The following is an 18487-nucleotide window of genomic DNA, read 5'->3' on the forward strand; positions in this document are numbered from 1 at the left end:
AGCCTGAGCTACATGAGGAATACTGGCTCATCTTACAGTTGTGTCCAGCTACATATCCCAGTATGAACTGGTATCATGAAGGGTAACAGAAGTTTGGGGTCCCATCTGGATCCACCTTCCCCCAGGGCTTTTAGTGTAAAGACTAAGGCCCCAGAGTGTCAGAGAAAGTGGGTGCTCATGGCATAAAATGTGAGGAAGGTCTGGGGCTCTATATGAGCATCAGAGCAGGGGACTGCTCACCCATGAAGCCACTAACCAGGCAGGAGCCCTCCACCTTGTGGCCCTCGCACTCCCAGGTGGCTTGGCCCCAACTGGGGAGAAATCAAATGCACAGGCACCTGTGCCTGAAACCAAGAGGGCAAGATTAAAATCCTCTTCCCAAGCTGTCAAGATAGTTCAGCAGGTAAAAATGCCACCAAGCTTGATCCCCATACTGTGCAAGGAGAGAATAAACTCTCAAAAGTTGTCCTCTGCTCTACACATACGGATTAATAAATAATGCAACAATAATAATGTTTTCATTCTGATTTATTCCCTTTTATCCTCATCATTAGAGCAGTCCCACCTTCCTGGGATGTGAGATGACGAGGGATGAGCTCAGCCCAGGCCCAGCATCTACTGCTACAAAACAGAATGTCAGTGGAAGCATGAGGAACATGGAGGGAGCACTTTCCCCGTGTAGGCCAGGCTCCCCACCTACCGCTGTCACCCTACAATCCACCAGTCCTCCATGGCATCCCCAGTGGGTGTGATATGGCCACCCAGGGCCATTGTCACCAGGTGATCCCATGGCTCCTCCCACTGTACCTGTGCCTCTAGCTTGAGTTCCCCTGTGCCTCAGCTCCCCGAAAGAGCAGCTAACTTGACCAAAGTGAGCAGTGGGTGTTCAAGCCACAGCCAACCTCATACGCAGACAGCTGGCCATGTCCACAACAGAGCACAGACATGTCCTGGCCCCGCCAATCTTCTTCTGTTTAACACCCTCACCATGGGAGGCACATGTTGGCTCTGCCTACCTACGAGCTCACTAAGAACCCAGAGAAAGGATTTTGTGCAAAATTTCCCTGTTAGGCTGTGCCTTTTCCTCAACCCTAAACCTGCTCCCCTGAGGTAGCCTAGCCCCATCAATGCTAGAAATATTAACTATGGGGGCGGGGGAGGCAGGTCAGGAGTGGCCATGGAGGAGGTTAGAGGCTCCTCACTTCACCCAGTAATCAAGTGCTGCATATCCAGGGCTTATTCAGATGCAAGGACACCCCCCATGCCACCTGGAGAGTGATGGATAACAAGAACACACTGGGAGGGAAAAATCTGTCCTCCACCCTGTGAGCCCAAGCCTATGGCCAAGACTGTGTGCTCTGCCACCCAGTTTCCCTTCCCAGAACCGAACTCATTGCCCCCACTGCCAAAGTGTTGGAGCCCACCCAACCACTGTCTGGTTCCGTATTGGGTTCTTCCTGGAGACAAAAAGTTCACTCCATAGCTGGTCTCATAGGGCACAAAGATTGGACCTCCCTGTCCCAGAACAGGACTTCTCTCTGGGCTACTGAACATAAATATCCACTGAAACATCTTAGCTGCCATCTTGTCCCTCATCCTGGCATCTGATTCTGCTTCCTACGCTCACATCAGGATTTGCTTCTGAGCCAGGAATAGTGATCCTCGGAAAGTGTATATAGATTTGGTCCCAGACCCTCCCAGCTAACCTTCTGCCCTTTATCCTGGGGTCAAACCTGTGATAACCCTGAAGCAGACACAGTTTGGTGTTCAAAGATGTCCTGCAACATCAAAGAGCTACCAGCCTTTTGAAGTCTCCCGTCACAGCACCCTAGAAGACTGCAGAGCTGGCCAGTCCACCTGTGAAATGTACCTTGTCTCTGCAGAATGAGGCACAGCCCCCACCAGCCCCCACAGAGAAAGAATTACAGGCTCCTGCCACGAAACGCAATGAGGCCAAGCTAGAGATGAGAATTAAAACACTGCCTCATAATGAATTGTAAATGCATTTGTTACCCTTTTTCAAATCCAGAGACTTGTACTTTGAGAGAGAAAGGCTTGCGTTAGGGATAAGGTTTTGACTCTTTCTTCTGGGGATTTTGGCAAGTGGTGAATCTGGTAAATTTGCATGAGGTTGAAAGGTACATTTAAGCGGTTTTCTGGGATTCCCTAAAATGAATTCTGTGGCAGGAGGCCTAGAGAATGTACTTCTGTGGCTTCTTTCCATGGCATACAGCCATTGGTTTTATGGCCATCACCCTCCACATCTGTCTTTTCCTTGAGTGGGTGACCCACACCCATCTTGGCCATTTTTCTCTGTGCCTGACTGTCTCTGTGTCCTCCTCACTCATGGTCACGCCTCCTCCCCCTTCTGTCCTTTCACAAGTACAAGTTTATAATGCAAAAGGCAGTGTTCCTGGTCACCTTTCGAAGGACTATGTCGGCGTGTCCCGTGTTCATCGTTTAAGTCTTTTAATGAGGTGACCCTTTCTCCTGTGCCCTTGGATTTCTGCAAAGGCTTCCAGGGCTCCAGGCTGTGGGTAGGAAGATCCCCACCTGGCCTGATTTTCCTCCTTTCTAAAAGCCACAGCCCTCCTTGGGAGGTGGCTATGCTGGGTAGGAGCCTGTAGCAAAGCCAACCAGATCAGTTCTGGTTTCTATTTATGGGACCAATGGGGACTCTGGTCTCAGCCTGGCTTTTGTGGGGCTGGGATGGCTGCCTCGAGGCTTGAAATCATCTGAAGAAAACTGCAGCACCGTCTTCATGTGTGGAGCTCCTTCAGCGCCACCATTAGGAGTAGACCAGAGTTTTGGCTCCCAGTGACAGCAGTGTGACTCGCCATTAGTGGGCTGGCCGGTCTCTGCCTCAGTTTTCCCATCTGTAAAATGAAGATACTGCTATTTAGGATCCACTTACATGAGGTTACTGTGAGGATGAAACTGGTCTGTGCTAACACCATTGCAGCACACACACACACACACACACACACACACACACACACACACACACTAATCAGGCTGGCAACATACTGAGCAGAAGACCCTAAGATAAACTCAGGGTCAGGAGGAGATGGGAAACAGAGCCCTGGGAGGTCACCACGGTCACACAGCCTCTTCGGCAGCGGCATTGAGAGGGCTATGGAAACCCTCCAGCTGCCTGCTGCTCTTCCTTGCCCTCCCTACCCAAGCCCTTCCTCTCTCCCACCCTCTCTATGCTGTACTTTTGCAGCCAGCCCTCCCCCCAGGGGACAGAAAGGACTTCCCACACTTGCTGCCCACCCAGTATCACCACCACCACCACCACCACCACCACCACGACTGGGAGCGGGACACATGCCTGGTCACCCGCACATGAGCAAGGGCTGTGGGTCTGTCTGTAGTTTGCTGTGCAGTCTTCTAAGTGCCCTTCACTCTCCTCCAGCTTCACAAGCTTCCTGTGATTTGTTTGCTTGCTCTGAATTAATAAAAACACCCATCTACCCTCAAAAAGCCCCACCACCACCACCACCACGAGACAGCGCATATCTTCTCTCGAGGTTTTATTGAAAATACACAGATCATTCCCTGTCCTACTCTGAAAGGGAAAACGGGACTGTCGACTCTCTGTCCATGACAGTATCTGTCTCCCTTGGCCCTGCTCCCTGGACACCCCTACTGCCTCCACTACCTCCTCATTAGTGCTGTGGAAGTTGTGTGGATGCTCTGTGACAAGTACCCACCATTCTGTCCTGGTGGGGGTGGGGAGGCTGGAGCCAGGACATGGAACAAGGCTGCAGAGGTCCTCTTTTCCTCTTGGCCTTTCAGCCATCAGTCCAGGAGGGGAGAGAGGAAGCAGGGACAGATGGACGGAGGCCTCCATGAGACAGACTTTGGTAAATCAGCTCAACTTTATTCCAAAGTGTAAGGAATATATAGGACTGGGAAACCTGGGGATCAACCCTGGTTTGCATTAAGTGGCATGCTCCTATCATAAGGCTTGGTATGTGGCAGTAGGGTCCTATAGCCCAACTCCTAGCACAAGTGTTCTTAGCAGGGATCTGTGTCAAGGGTCAAGCTAAAGATGAATCAGGCATCTGGTTTAGAGACAGCTTTTAAATAAGGTCAGTCCTCCAGGTCCAGGGCCATCCTCCAGTAAGGATAAGTACAGAGAGGAAACTTGCTGGGGAGGGAGGGAGGGAGGGAGGGAGGGAGGGAGGGAGGGAGGGAGGCGAGGAGGGAGGGAGGGAAGGAGTAAGTGAGTTTCCACTTTGCAGAGCTTACAGAGAGCTGCCAGGCCATGGCAGACTGCGACCTCTAACCAGACAGCACAAGGCAGCAACAGAACAAAAGATTGAAGCAAGGTACTTACTTATTGAGTAGGCAATAACAACACTAAGAGTTCCAATGTACAAGTATTCACCGTGGTGGCAAACTCTGGGGAAACACACATTTCTAGACATTGCATCAACTCATTAATCAGTGTGCCAACCCTGTGAATTGGCTGCCATAATGGCTCTGACAGATATCTGGCACAGTCAACTAGGGAACTGTCCAGTGAGTGATGGATCCAGTAGCCAAGTTAGACTCCCTACTTCACCTCCAGCCTCCCTTGCTTCCCCCAACAGGATAAGGTCTGAACTAAAGTGGCTTCCCAGTGTCCTGAACCTCTGCAGGTGACTTCAGTCTCCACTGTGATAGGGGAAGAGCTGAAATTCAGCCTCCAGCACACCATGGTCCAATCTATTCAGCATCATCTCAAGCCTATATCTCCCTCTCTCTCCACCCTCCCTTTTACCCCTCATCCCCCAGGAGACATGTCTGTGCTATTCTGCCACAGACTGGCTGATAGTCAGCTTGCTGTGACAGATATCAGAAACAGTCAGCCAAGAGAAAAGGGTCATTTGGGGTTCTGTTTCATGGGTTTTAGTCCACAATCTATTGGCCCTGTCACTTTACCAGTGGTTGACATATCATGGTGGGGCAAAACTATTTGCTGCGAGCCCAGGAAATGAAGGAGGAAGAAGAAGAGGCTAGATCCTACAACCCTTTTCTAGAACTTGACCCCTGGTAACCGAGAGACCCTCCCACAGGTTTCCACCACCTCCAGTAACAACTAATGAAGGGAACAATCCTCGAAACCCTGGGCTTTTGAAAATTCCAGATCCAAGCTCCCCAGACACTGATGACCCCTGTATTGCCAAAACTGAGAAGTCAGGTGGCCATCTTGTGATCTTTGAGCTGGTGAAAGACATCATGAGCATGGTGGAAGCCATGGAGTGCTTTGGGTTCAGGAATAGCAAGACTAGCATGCTCGCCAGTGCTGACTGTGTACAGCTCGAATACTGTGACTTGTGAGCATCTCAACATTAGATCATTCTTCCAGTTCAGGAGAGCACTCCTCTACCCCATCTGCCCATGGTACTCCACAGTCTTTGAGCTCTCACTGGAGCTCTTTGGATTCTGTATTTTTCTCCCTCCCCTCTTTGATGGTTTAAATAAGAATGGTCCCCATAGGCTCATATATTTGAATGCTTGGATCCCAGTTGGTGGAACTGTTTGAGAAGGATTAGGAGGTGTGGCCTTGTGAAGAAAATGTGGCCTAGTTGGAGAAGGTGTGTCACTGGGGATGGGCTTTGAGGTTTCAAAAATCCATACCAGGCCCAATCTCTCTCTCTCTGCCTCTTGCTTGTGGACCAAAATGATTGAAGCTCTCAGCTACTGCTCCAGTACCATGCCTGCCTGCCTGCCATGATGGTCATGGACTCACCCTCTCAAACTGTAAGCAAGCCCTCAATTAAATACTTTCTTTCATAAGTTGCCTTGGTCATGGTGTCTCTTCACAGCAATAGAGCAAAAACTAAGACACCATCTAATTAGATTGCACAGTTAACTTTATGATTATGAATAATAACTAAAAAAGAAATGTCTAGATACAAACCATAGCACATTCCATATCCTAAAATGTCCTATTTACATCCTTCCCTGAATCTTCTTTATATAGAATATTTTTTAAATAGGGTAAGGAGGGTTAGAAGATGGGAAAGACACATATATTACTTAAATCACATATGTATGATTAACTCATCTACAGGAATGCTAAATAAAATTCAGGCTATCTTATTAAATGTGAATGTCAGGTGTAGATACCAACACTCAAAGCATTTTTCTGAAATCTACATTTTGGGGCATCCTGTGTTGATGGGAGCCTAAGGCACAGTCCAACTTTGCTACTCCTGGGCTGTGCAAAAGCATTCAGGCTGCTGGGGCGGTTGTGGCGCACACCTTAAATCCCTGTACCCAGGAAGGCTCAAAGACCAGGGAAAACTGCTTAGGGGGGTCAATAAAGAATGAGCACCCTGTAGAACTATGACTGGATGAAAGTGGGTTTGACCTAATGGTGAGCAGTTGGGTGGACTCAGCAAAACATTTTCAGATTTTTTTTTTGGAAGGGGGGGAGGGTCTGTGTAACCTCTCTTCCCTTGAGATGCGATGAACACCATCTAGGGGGAAGGTGTCATAGTGTACTTATAGGGGAGGTAGGTCAGAGAATTTTTATGGCCAGCCTTCACATAGAATGGCTAAAAGGTTAGGATGCAGACTTCTGCCATTTTCTCAGTCCCTAAGATACCATGTCTGGGGTATTGTACCTGAGCCCGAAACAGTGAGTGAACGGTGTGGGTGGTCTCCTCTCTACATCACACAAGCTCACACTCACACCTTTGCAGCCTGGTGGCACTCAGAGTTTACACCCTGGAAAGCAAAGGATGTGAGGTAGGAGGGTGGCAGGGCAGGGTAACATCACCCCTGAGGAGCAACAAGCTTTATCCAGCTCCTAAGGAGGCAGAACAAGGGAATGGGAGAAAGCCCTCTACTTTTCCACAAGGGGTAGAGCCCCAGCTTCTCTGCTCATCATCTTTGCAGAGAATGAGTCTAGACTGTTTAGCCAATAGCACTCCACATCCATCCATCAGACTTTCCCACATAGCATCCCTCTCTGTCCCCGATGCACCCTAGTTTTGTTTAATCCAGTTTACTAATGAGGAAACTAAAGCACAGAGAAGCTAAATGGTTTGCTTGTGGCTACAAGCTAGTGGCTGTGGGACTCGGGATCTGAACCCACACTAGCCTTCAGGTTAGCCAAGAAAGGAGAGAGGCAACTGAGGAAGACAGACTTAGTCCAACAGCTGTAGGGTATGAGCCATTGAGACAAGACATGATGAAAGACTGATGTATAGCTCAGTAGTAAAATATTTGCCTGGGGTTGGGGATTTAGCTCAGTGGTAGAGCGCTTGCCTAGCAAGTGCAAGGCCCTGGGTTCAATCCTCAGCTCCAAAAAAAAAAAAAAAAGAAAAAAAAAAAAAAGAAAAATTTGCCAAGCATGAGCAAGGCTTCAATCCCCAGCTCACATCCACAAAAAAAAAAAGGAAAGGAAGGGAGAGAAAGAAGAGGAGAGGTTGGTAGAGGCCAAAACATTCAACCATTCAGATGGCAGTGAGGGGCCCATAAATGATTTTACTTCCAGATACTCAGGTGCAGGGTGGGTGAGGGGGTAGATGGCTGTCATCATCACTTTGGAGCAGTGTAGAGGACCAGAGGGTGGGATGGGTCTTGGGGAAAGGCAGGGTACTTTAATCCAAACTAGAAACAGCGACTTTCTGAGCCAGGAAGACAGCGTGAGAGTAGACAGAGTAGAGAGAAGTTCCAGAGACTCTGCAGGCTGTCTAGCCATGCGGAATGGGGAGGTGGGGGGAATCCAGAAAGAAGACTCTAGGTAGACGGCTGTCTTTGTAACTGAATGTTGGGGCCGTTGCCCCAAATACAGAGATGGGGAGTTTAGCTCAGATGCGCTGAGCTGTAAAGGTCAAGGGCAGCTAGATCATGACTGAGACTAGAGATGTGCCCCCGCTGACCGAAACACTTGCCTAGAATGCATGAAGAAGCCCTTCCCAGCACCGGATGAAACCTGTCGTGGTAGCACACCCTGTAATTCCAACACTTGGTGCAGGAAGACCAGAAGTTCAAGGTCATCATTCTTCATTACACAGTGAGTTCAAGGTCAGCCTGAGATAGCTGAGACCCTGTTGGGGGTGGGGGTTCTGAGCTCAGATTCCTGTCTGGGATTTATTTCATCAGCATAAAGATGGTAGCGGATGTAAGGATTATTGGCCCGCTGCTTAACCACAGTGGAATACACTTTTGAACGCATGAAGTGGAGAAGGAGCAATGCCTGGCAAGAGCAAACCTGGGGAGGGAGCCAGTAAAAAAAAAATAATAATCCACGGAGGCTGGGCAGATGACTCGCTGGGATAGAGGGCTTGCTATGCGAGCATGGAGACCTGAGTTCAGATGCCAAGCACCCATGTAAACAGCCAGGAGTGGAAGCATGTCTATAACCCCAGAGCTGGGGGAGGGGCCACCAGAGACAGGCTCTATCCTAAACAGCAAGCTCTAGGTTCAGTGAGAGACCCTGTCTTAAAATATAAAAGAGGAGGCTGGAGAGGCGGCTCAGTACCTAAGAGCACTTGTTGATCTTACAAATGACCTAGATTTAGTCCCCGTCCATGACATGGTGGATCACAACCATCTGTAATTCCAGTTCCAGGGGCTCTGAGGCCCTCCTGACCTCTACACACACCATACACATGTGGTACACATAAATACATGCAGGCAAATACTCACACACATAGTACAGAGAGGGAGACAGAGACAGAGACAGAGAGACAGAAAGACAGAGAAGATTCCCAAAGTCAACCAGCTCAGTGCTCTTCCTGACTCTACCTCCCAAGGTGTATGCCACCACTAGCTAATACATTTTCTTTTTAATATTTATTAACATTGGAGGTTTTTATTTATTTTATAATTCTCCCACCAGAACCATTGCCTTAGTATCCATGGTGTTATTTGGCACACAGTAGGTTCTCCATACAAATTTTTTAGTGCAGTATAAATGGTCTAATTGGACAGCACTAGAAGCCCACCCTAGAAACCTGGTCCTGGCTCTTAATATCCTGCAATTCTGAATGTTGGCCAATAGGTGGCGCGTCTGTGTAAGTGCGGAAACCAGCACCTGGCATTGCGTGTGGCTGAGAGACTGAGAAGGGAAAAAAACCACAAAAGTGAGCAATCAGTGGATGTGACCTGCAGAAATCTGCATCCATTCCCTTAGCAGATGTCACTAAAATACCAGCCGCAAGCCTGGCCTGGCCTGTGCTTTCTGGAGCTCTCTGAATCCAGGTTGGAGGAAAGCAAAAGGCGGGGATGGGTAGGGGTGGGGGGTGTCTGACCGCCTGCAGGGCAAAGGCCAAAGCTGCCAGGGAATTACAGGGTCACGAGGAGGGCAGGAGGGCAGGAGGCTGATGAGGCGGGTCGCCGATCTGCAGGAGATCTGTGAGAGGCTCAGACTCTAGAGAATATGCGGTAGTATCCACCAAGCCTCAATCTGGATTCTGACTCCATTACCTTCAGCTGCGTGATTTTACCTAAGCAGTTTTCCTCGTGAACTCAGTTTCCTTACCTGTAAAAGGGAGGTCTTAGCAGATCTTGCCGCAAAGGATGTTGACAATAAAACAAGAAACGGTTGACCCAGCCAGCGGCTTTTGCATAACCACAAGGCAAACTTGGCATAAACTGGTAGGTCTTTACAAAGCCCTCACCTCATTCTTTATTACATAAGCCTAATCTTAATAACCCCACAGGATAAGTATTTTTATTACCCCACTTCTCAGATAAGAGGGCTCAATTTATCAGGTTGTTTAACTTGTCTGCAATAAAAAAAAAAAAAAAAAAAAAAAAAAGCTCATAAAATGATGAGTCTATGCCAAGTTCAGCCAGGCAAATACATACGCCACACTGTGTCCTATATTACATGTGCTGTGCTGGGTACAGAGGACCCAGGACCAGGGAAGTCACCATATAGGGGAGAGGCAGAGGAAACATATTACCATAGGACATGCTAGATGCTGAGCTAGGAAAATGCCTGGAACACTACAGATTAGAGGAAGAAGCTACTTGGCCCAACTGGAAGACGCTGGAAAGATTGTTTGAAGAGAGTGACCTCTTAGATGGTCCCAAAAGTTGGGTAAGGACAACCTGGATGGAGGAGGAGCTAGAGCACTCTTACATCCTCAGCTAGAGAGATGGCATTTGCAGAGGACCTTCTCTAAAACAGAGACCTCTCAGTTAATAGACGGTGAACAGTCTGCCTGGTGTCCAGTCTAAGCTAAGAAAGATTGGCGCCAACAGAGGGACTGAGCACCCCAGAGCTGCTCTCATTGGCTTGGCCTCCTGCTGCTCACTCCTGGGTCTGTAATCTCTGCTAGTGGACCCCTAGAGCAGCGCTCCTCGAATATGGGTATGCACAAATGTCCCGGGTCTTTATCAAGCTCATAAGTGAAAAATGCAGCCTCTGGAGATGACTGAAGTTTCACTGTGAGCCCCAAGAGAGGAGCTGTGTCTGGCATTACACATGGTAGGACCCACAGTTCATGACACCAAGAACGAAGGAATAGACAGAGCAAGGCTGTAGCTGAGGGTAAGATGAAGACGATTCTATGATGTGACAACTGACCCCAGAGACCCCAGCTGCCCTTCTTCAACTCTAGTCAACACTGGGACTCATGGCACTGACCCAAACTCTTCCCTGATCCTTCCCCCAGAGCTGCTGGGGCAGAGGCTGCGGTAACCCCTGAAACAGGAAGTACCAACTATCAGCAAAGCTATCCTCTCTCAGTCAAGTGTCGCTGTGCTTTCTCGCAAGCCTGTGAAGCAGGCAAAGCAGGTTGCTGCCCCTTCCCTGCTAAGATGGCTCAGCCCCGAGGAGATGGGCTAAAAATCACTTCTACCTTTAAGCCTCCTCAGCTCCAGCTTTCCTTCCTAGGAATTTTACAGAGGTTCTTCCATAGCTGCCAGTCAGACCAAGGAAGGACTTTGGCCACCATTTCCCTAAGTGTACCCCAATGAACACTCATGGGGGGGGGCTCATGGAAGGAGGAAGGAGAGAGAGACTATAAAAACATGGACCTCATAACCAATGTCTGTGCTTCCTCCCCAGGGGATTTTCATTACTTATTTAACAAGTGTAAATGGGGAGGCCTCGGTGACGGTTGGGCATAGTAATGGCAGGAGGACCGTGAAAAGATAAGGTATTTCCTGTTCTTCCTTTGCTCTTCAGTCATAGAGAAGATAAAGTGAAGAGTGGAATGGAAAGCCGTGGAGCTGTTACACAGGGTGGACAGGGCAAGCCTCTCTGAGGAGGTAACCCTGTAACCCTGAAATGGCACCCTCATGGTCCCTTAGGCAGAGGGCCTGATGGGCTGGGACCTGGGGAAGAAGAATGATAGGTGGACTGGTGTCTCGGGGGCACCAGGGATCGTGGGTGAAGGTGTTTGTGGGCAACCCTGAGTCCAAGTCGTGTTTCAAATACAGTGGGAAGCCTCGGGGATTCAAGGCAGAACAAGGACATGACCCATTCAAGTGTTTCTTCCATTATAGGATGGAGAATTCACTGTTGATGAGCTAAAGGTCAGCTCTGTCCCCCAAAGCCTAAGTTCTGTGACTTCCCTATGCTGGCTGAAGGCAGGAAGATTGGCTGGCTGGCCTCCCACCCTTCCAGCTGCCACACAGAACCTTCTGTGCGGATGCTGCTGACTCACAGGCAGTTGTACCCAGATGGCTGTCTGTGGAGCCAACCATCTGGGTTGACATAGTATCTGAGGAATTCCTGGAAACCCAGCCAGGAGCCCACTTGGGTGACCAATGGACTCTGGAAGAAACACCCTTCGTGTTGCCCCAAGACTGTACTTGGGCCACTCGGAGGGTTGGGCCAAGCTGGTAAGACCAACTAGTTAAGCGAGCTTAGCCCTGTACAATCACTGGATGAAGCGCAATCCTAATTAGTCTTATCTATAAAAACCAGGAATCAGATATTGGGGTAAAAGTTGAAAGATCAGAGAAGCAGAGGAGCAGCCACCCCTGCGCCCTGGCTTGTCACTTCCTGTCTCCCCTCCGTACAGACCTCCAGACCTCAAGTGTTAACTAGTGGCTAGCTCTGCCCTGTGATCTCCAGCTTTATTCATCAGAACACAAACAAAATATCACACCACAACTTGACACCAAGGCAGTGATCTGACAGCCGCTCCAGAATGGGGCAATAGTCCTCCAACAAGGCAGCCTTCCATTGAGCTGACCTTCCAAAAGAAGAAATCTTGGCTACAAGCTCCAGCTACAAGCTCATGGCCATCCCAGGGAGAACTTAGGGTCAGTGGTGTTTTCCAAAAGCTTCTAGATGCAGAACCTTGTTGAATGGGGGTGGGGGAGCGTAATTTGCTTAATTTATCAACAAATAAAAGCTTTACCTCCCTGGATGCACCTTCCCAATCCACTCCTTCCCTTCTTTATTTCTTCCCGGGTGACTCTGGGCCAGCATCTTTCTTCCTCGGTTCAGTTTCCTGTGTCAATGGAGGGTTGGACTGTGCTGTGTCTCCCCACCCTCCAAGAGACCCCCTTGTTACCCGCAACAGAGTTCAGAGAGGATTTTTAGGGGCTCCCCACCTACACAGAGTGAGAGATGGGTGCCCCATACTGCCCACTGCAGTGCAGGTTCCAGAGAAAGGGCACAGCAGAGAGAGACAGAGAGACCCTAGGTGCTGCCCACACCCTGGGTGACAGAAAGGTCAACTACAAAGAGCCACCACCCCTGTGGTGGGGACCTGTACTGGGAGGGTCTACCCACTTCTGTTCAAGCCAGCTGGGAGAGATAGGTTCACCCTGGCTGGCCCTGTCTGAAGCAGGGTCAGAACCAGAGACTCTGCCTGGGCTCCACTGGATCTTCCCCAGGCCTCCGTCCCTGACAGATAATGCAAATGTAGTTCCTGACTGACAACATGAGCGAGGGGCGCCAAAACAGTCAACTATTTTTATCTCCAGATTAATCACAAAAAGGCTAACGCTTCCACCTTCCTTGTGATTAAAAATTAGGAGACCAAACTCTATAGTGGTTCGGGATAATAACCAATCCTGTGAGGGGATGTATGAATAATGCATCTCCAGGCCTGGGCTTCTCTGAGACTTCCTCCCCTCCCCACATGGCCCTAGCAATGGGCCCCCATCTGAATGGAGAGGTAATGAGTACTCCCCACCACACACCTCCCATCTGAGCTACAGCTGCCAAGAACGAGTGTTGATTTCTATTCAGCCGGTGGCCCCCAAACATCCTCCCTCCTAGTCCACCCCACCCCACCCCACCACCCCTCCCCCACCCACCCCTCCCACCCCCCCATCTGGTGTGCAGCGAGGCGAAGGCCAATCAATAATGCATGGCTACATGAATAACCAGCATGATAACCACTTATTTGGGAAGATGTAATCAGGACCCATTCTGAGGGTGGATGTTTGTGTGTGTGAATGTGTGTGTGCGCCTAAGAACTCCCACAACACAGCCCCTCTCCCCTCCCGGCTCTCCTCATCCCCAGTCCTGCTAATGCAATCTGAAGCACAACGCTGGTGAAGCAAGAGGGGAGGGAGGTGTGGAGCCTCTGATATGAGTTTCTAGGAAGAACACACACACACACACACACACACACACACACACACACACACACACACCTTGATCAGAATATAGAACAGCTCTATGCACCTAAGCCAAAAGCCCAGAGTACCCAAATGTGGTTACTCATCCACATTCTGGGGGACTAGCTCCACACTCTGGGGTCTCACTGGTCAGAGAGCATCCTGGCAACGGGACTGATGAAACTTCCCCCAGAAGGCTGCCAGCCAACCCCTGTCTGGTTCCAACACATGTCAGTGCTAGAGAGAGCTCACCCTTTCTGCCTTACTGACATCCTCTGACCGTCTGCCATCATACCTCTTAACTCATCATTGCAAGAGGGAGGATGCCCAAAGGGCCAGGTGGTCCTTCTGCTCTGGGACCAGTTAGTCTCGTCTCAGCCCAACTCAGGAATGTGAGCTCCTCTGTCATGAGCACCCAGTGCTGAGAAGGGGATTGATTGCCTATACGGAGAGCTGAGTGGGACCACCCAAATTTCCACAGAATACTGCAAGCCCCAGCTCTCACTGCTGGAGGGGCCCAGCCCCCCCAGTGCAGGAAGCTGAAAGCCCTTTCATCAGTTGCTAACTACCCCCCCATTGACGGAAAGCCCTAATTAACCCCCCTTTGCTCTCCGGCCACGCCTACACCAAGGAGGCCACAGGCACTAATGAGAGGGTACAGTGGGCACAAGCGGTTGGTTATCTTGGGTGTCCAGCCCATACCCGCCTGCCTCCTCCAGCCTGGCAGCTCTGGGGCCTCCTGGAGAGTCCTGGCTTCAGAGCTATGGGCATGGAAGGGTTAGATAAGGCCAACTTTCTCCCTGGGCCAGGATCGTTTTGGCATCCAGAGATGGTAAAAAAAAAATTTAAAAAAATTTAAATTTAAAAAAAAAAAAGTGGTCCCATCTCCAGAGCCCTACAAAGTTGAGGTTCCTCAGAAAATGGTTCTGCAGGGCTGTTAGAACTGAGCCAACCTTCTGTGGGGACCAGACAGGGATAGGTGGGGTGACCGACCTGAAGGCTTGCTGCTTTGGGTACTGGCCTGTTAGAGAAGTCCAGTAGATGACATCAGGAGCTGATGGGGAAGGAAGGCAAGCTGCTTCCACAGCCGGAAGACACAGCAAACCACAAGGATAGGTGTTTGTTTGCCTAGGGTCGGTTGAAGGGGAGTGTTGCCCCTAAAAGCCCATAAAAAAGACCTCTGCACTGGGTCCTCAAGCCCTGATAACATGCCCACCCACCTGTCCTTCATTCCTAAGAATATGCGAAGTTCCCACCTTCAGTGTGTCAAGGGAGCCCCTGAGCCCCTTTCAGACTCTAGGGCTAACTGAATAGATCCTCTCGGTCTACATCAGAAAAGACGGAGGTTCCTCAGGGGCCAGTCTCGTCAGATGGTCTCCATGGAGTCCTGCTTCCTCCATGGCTGGTCCATGCAGCAGTAAAGGCCTGGAAACTGAAATATGTCCAGAAGCACCAGCCTCAGAGGTAGCCATGTGTCCTTAGTCAACTCTTGACTTCCCAGAGTCTTTTTATAAATAGTAATTGTTTGCTGTCGTCCCTACATCCTACAGTGTGGCCTTCACGGGAATCAAACGTGGTTCATTGGATCCAGCAGGTGTCTCTGCGGCTGCTTCAAGGCATGGAGTTCTGTGCTGGCCCTGCAGGGACCTTGCTCCACAGTGCAGGGGACAATCCCATGTCTGTTTCCCTTTGGCACTATGGATATCTGAAGAGGGCTACCAGTCACATGTTACATGTAGTTAAAAAAAAATGGAAGGAAGGAAGGAAGGAAGGAAGGAAGGAAGGAAGGAAGGAAGGAAGGAAGGAAGGAAGGAAGGAGGAAGGAAAGAAGGAAAGAAAGAAAGTAGGTGTCAGGAAAGGGAGGCTCCTTCTGAGTGGGGATCAGGGGTCAGTAACTACTCTAAAGGACAGAGCTCAGGAAAGGCCAGGGTGCAAACTCTGAAGAGCCAAAGACCTGCCCTGTCACCTGTGACCTGTCACCTGAGGGAGGAACCAGCCTGATCAAGGGTCAAAGGCACAGTTTCCAGCCCCAGTTCCACCATATGTTCACCATGTGACCTTGAACAAGTCCCTTGGTGACCCTCAGTTTCTAGGTCTATATAATTGGGATAAAAATAGTGTTTTCCTTGCAAGACTGATGTGAGAGATGTAACAAAGCTTGGCAAAAAGAAAAGAAAAGAAAAAAGTCAGCGCTGGATTAATGGCTCAGTTATTAAAAGCAGGCACTACTCTTCAAAGACCAGAGCCTGGTTCCCAGTACAAATATCAGGCAGCTCACAACCGCCGGTCACTCCAGCTCCAGGGGGATCCAACGGCCCTGGCCTCTGTGAATGCTGACACTCGATTGCATGCATATACACACACACACACAACTAAAAATAAAATCTTAGCCGGGCAGTGGTGTCACACACCTTTAGTCTAAGCACTCAGGAGGCAGAGGCAGGCCAATCTCTGTGAGTTTGAGGCCAGCCTGGTCTACAGAGTGAGTTCCAGGACAGCTAGGGCTACACAAAGCAACCCTATCTTAAAAAACCAGTAATAATAATAATGATAATAATAATAAATCTTTAAAAAGAAACAAAAATAGATCTTCTGTTTTTTAAGTTGAAAATCAAGATCCTGCAGGTCCCTGGTATATCAGTTACAAAGCACTGCTTCCAGGTCTGTGAAACAGGCTTGGGACACCTGCCTGTCCTCACCCATGCTTATCCTGGTGTGACAAGATGAAGAACAGCGTATCTTTTTACTACTACTATCATTGGAATACAGAGGGTGACACTCTTTATCAAGGTATCACCATTATCGTTCATTATCCTCTGCCATGTCAAGCAGAGACCTACCTCAACCTGACCTCTCTGCTCCTCTCCCCACAGTGCCACCAGATGACCCCATCATCCTAGGAGGGCCTGTGATCAGCCTTCGGGCAGGGGACCCTCTCAACCTTACCTGCCATGCGGACAATGCCAAGCCTGCAGCTTCCATCATCTGGCTACGTAAAGGAGAGGTCATCAATGGGGCCACCTACTCCAAGGTGAGCCTGAGGGAGAGATGGGGATGGGGGATGGGCAGTGGGACAAAGGATAAAGAGAGGTAAGAGTGGAGGGGTCAGGCACCTGGGGACCAGCTCTGCCTTTCTCCATGTGGAAGTGCTTCTGTTGTTCCACATTCTCCGTGTGTGTGTGTGTGTGTGTGTGTGTGTGTGTGTGTGTGTGTTTTATTGGTCACTTTAGTTCTCAGACTGTTTCTGCCACTAGCCTCCCCTCTCCTGCCTCCCCATCCTACCCCCTGACCAGGATAACTATAGGTAAAAACCCTAGAACAAGATGTGGCCAGAAGAGGAGGTTGAGGCAGAAGTGGTCAGGTTGCCACCACTAATATGTGATGCTCTGAATAACTGTGTGCCACTCCCAAAACTCCTGTGTTGAAACCCTAAGACTGAAGAGGGGGGAGATGGAGATTTAGAAGATGGTTATGTCATGAGGGTGGTGCCTTCATGATCGGGATTAGTGGCCTTATAAAAAGGGACCCAAGAGAGAACTCTGTCCTTTGCACCATGTGCAGACATGTTAAGAGGATGGCCAATACCACCAGGTATCTGGCCCTTGCCATACACTCCTTCAGCCTGCCCTATCTTGGGCTTCCTAGGCTTCAGGATTGTCAGAAAAGAATCTCTGTGGTTCTGCTGCTGTCCAGCTTGTGCATTTTGGTTTTGCTGTTGCTATTGCTGTTGCTGTTGTTGAGACAGCCTGAATGGAATAAGACTTTTTTCAGAAAACATAGTAAGCTCATTTTTAGCATGTTTCTCCCAAGTGTTACACGAACCATACTCATACTAACAAATTATGCATTGTTCGTCTGAAGTTCAAGGTTAACAGGTCATCATGTGTTTTAATTTGTTAAATCTAACCTGCTCTCCACGGCTGCCTGATGAGATGCCAGAACAGAGACCAGAAAGGGCTAATGTAAGCTTTGTGCCCTGATGGGCCTGCTTGTCTTTAACTCACACAGGAGCGCCCTGAACTGGCCCCCTGTGGCACTCTTCTACTTTGTTTTTGTATTTTATAATATTTTGAAAGCTTGCAGCCTTAAAGATCCTGGGATGTGAAGACGGCCCAGGTTCACCAGTTCCCAGAAAGAGTTAACTTACTGTTCCCTCTTTGGCCTATCCAGAGTCCACAGCCCTTTTTCTCCCTCCTGTAGTCCAGAGCAGTATCTCCAGGACCAGGAATCAGGAACATCAGACCCCTCTACAGCCCAGAGCCCACTAAAGCTATGCAAGCTATCCAACCCTAAAGCTGTGCGGCCCCTACCCTGCCTCACCCATGCCTTTCCCCACAAACCACAGTGAAGGTTCATCACACTCATCCTCCTCCACTGCAAGTGGCCTGATATGGCATGGCTTACCATGCCCCTCCTCCTGGGAACTGTGAATAACAAACCATCTCTGCAATGGCAGTAGCTTCCTCATCTGTTGGCTTCACTGTCCATGAATAAAGTCAGAAATAACCTGTGCCACACACCTCCCCAGGAGACTTTCATGCAGTCCCAAGAGGGGTTTGCATCCTGCAGAGCCTTCAAGATGAAGGAGACCTCACCTTTGGAGGGCCACTGGCCCATGCTCTTTTGTCTAGAGACAGAAAACTGAGACTTTGAAGGGAAGTGTCTCTCCTGCTCAGGTGTCTTCTAGCAGCACCAGGACGATAGACAAGGCTTTTTTTTTTTTTTCTAGCCTCTTCCAAAACAGGCTTGGGGGCCTCTATGGGTTCCAAGAACACCACCAGAGGCTACATCAGGACTCCAAGCAAAGCAGCCTCCAGGCTCTGGGGTTAGGGCATACTCTTTCAGGACCCTGACCCAAGGTTTCAGAGGGTATCAAAGCACATGCTTGTTCTTTGGTTCTGATTCCCAGCTAGCTCCTCCCTGTGGGTCCTGAAAAGAGTGGAAA

The 18487-nt window shown here is 49.5% G+C and overlaps 1 protein-coding gene across 1 annotated transcript in view; it reads left to right on the forward strand.

The window, feature by feature from the left end:
- The window catches only part of Kirrel3 (kirre like nephrin family adhesion molecule 3), a 166038-nt gene that overhangs the window by 106759 nt on the left and 40792 nt on the right, over positions 1 to 18487 (forward strand). Inside the window, exon 5 of the mRNA XM_036192496.1 lies at positions 16416 to 16573. Coding sequence (XP_036048389.1) covers positions 16416 to 16573 — 158 coding nt within the window. The remainder of the gene's footprint in view (positions 1 to 16415; positions 16574 to 18487) is intronic.

Source organism: Onychomys torridus, chromosome 7 (genome assembly GCF_903995425.1).
Source record: "Onychomys torridus chromosome 7, mOncTor1.1, whole genome shotgun sequence".
Lineage (NCBI taxonomy): Eukaryota > Metazoa > Chordata > Mammalia > Rodentia > Cricetidae > Onychomys > Onychomys torridus.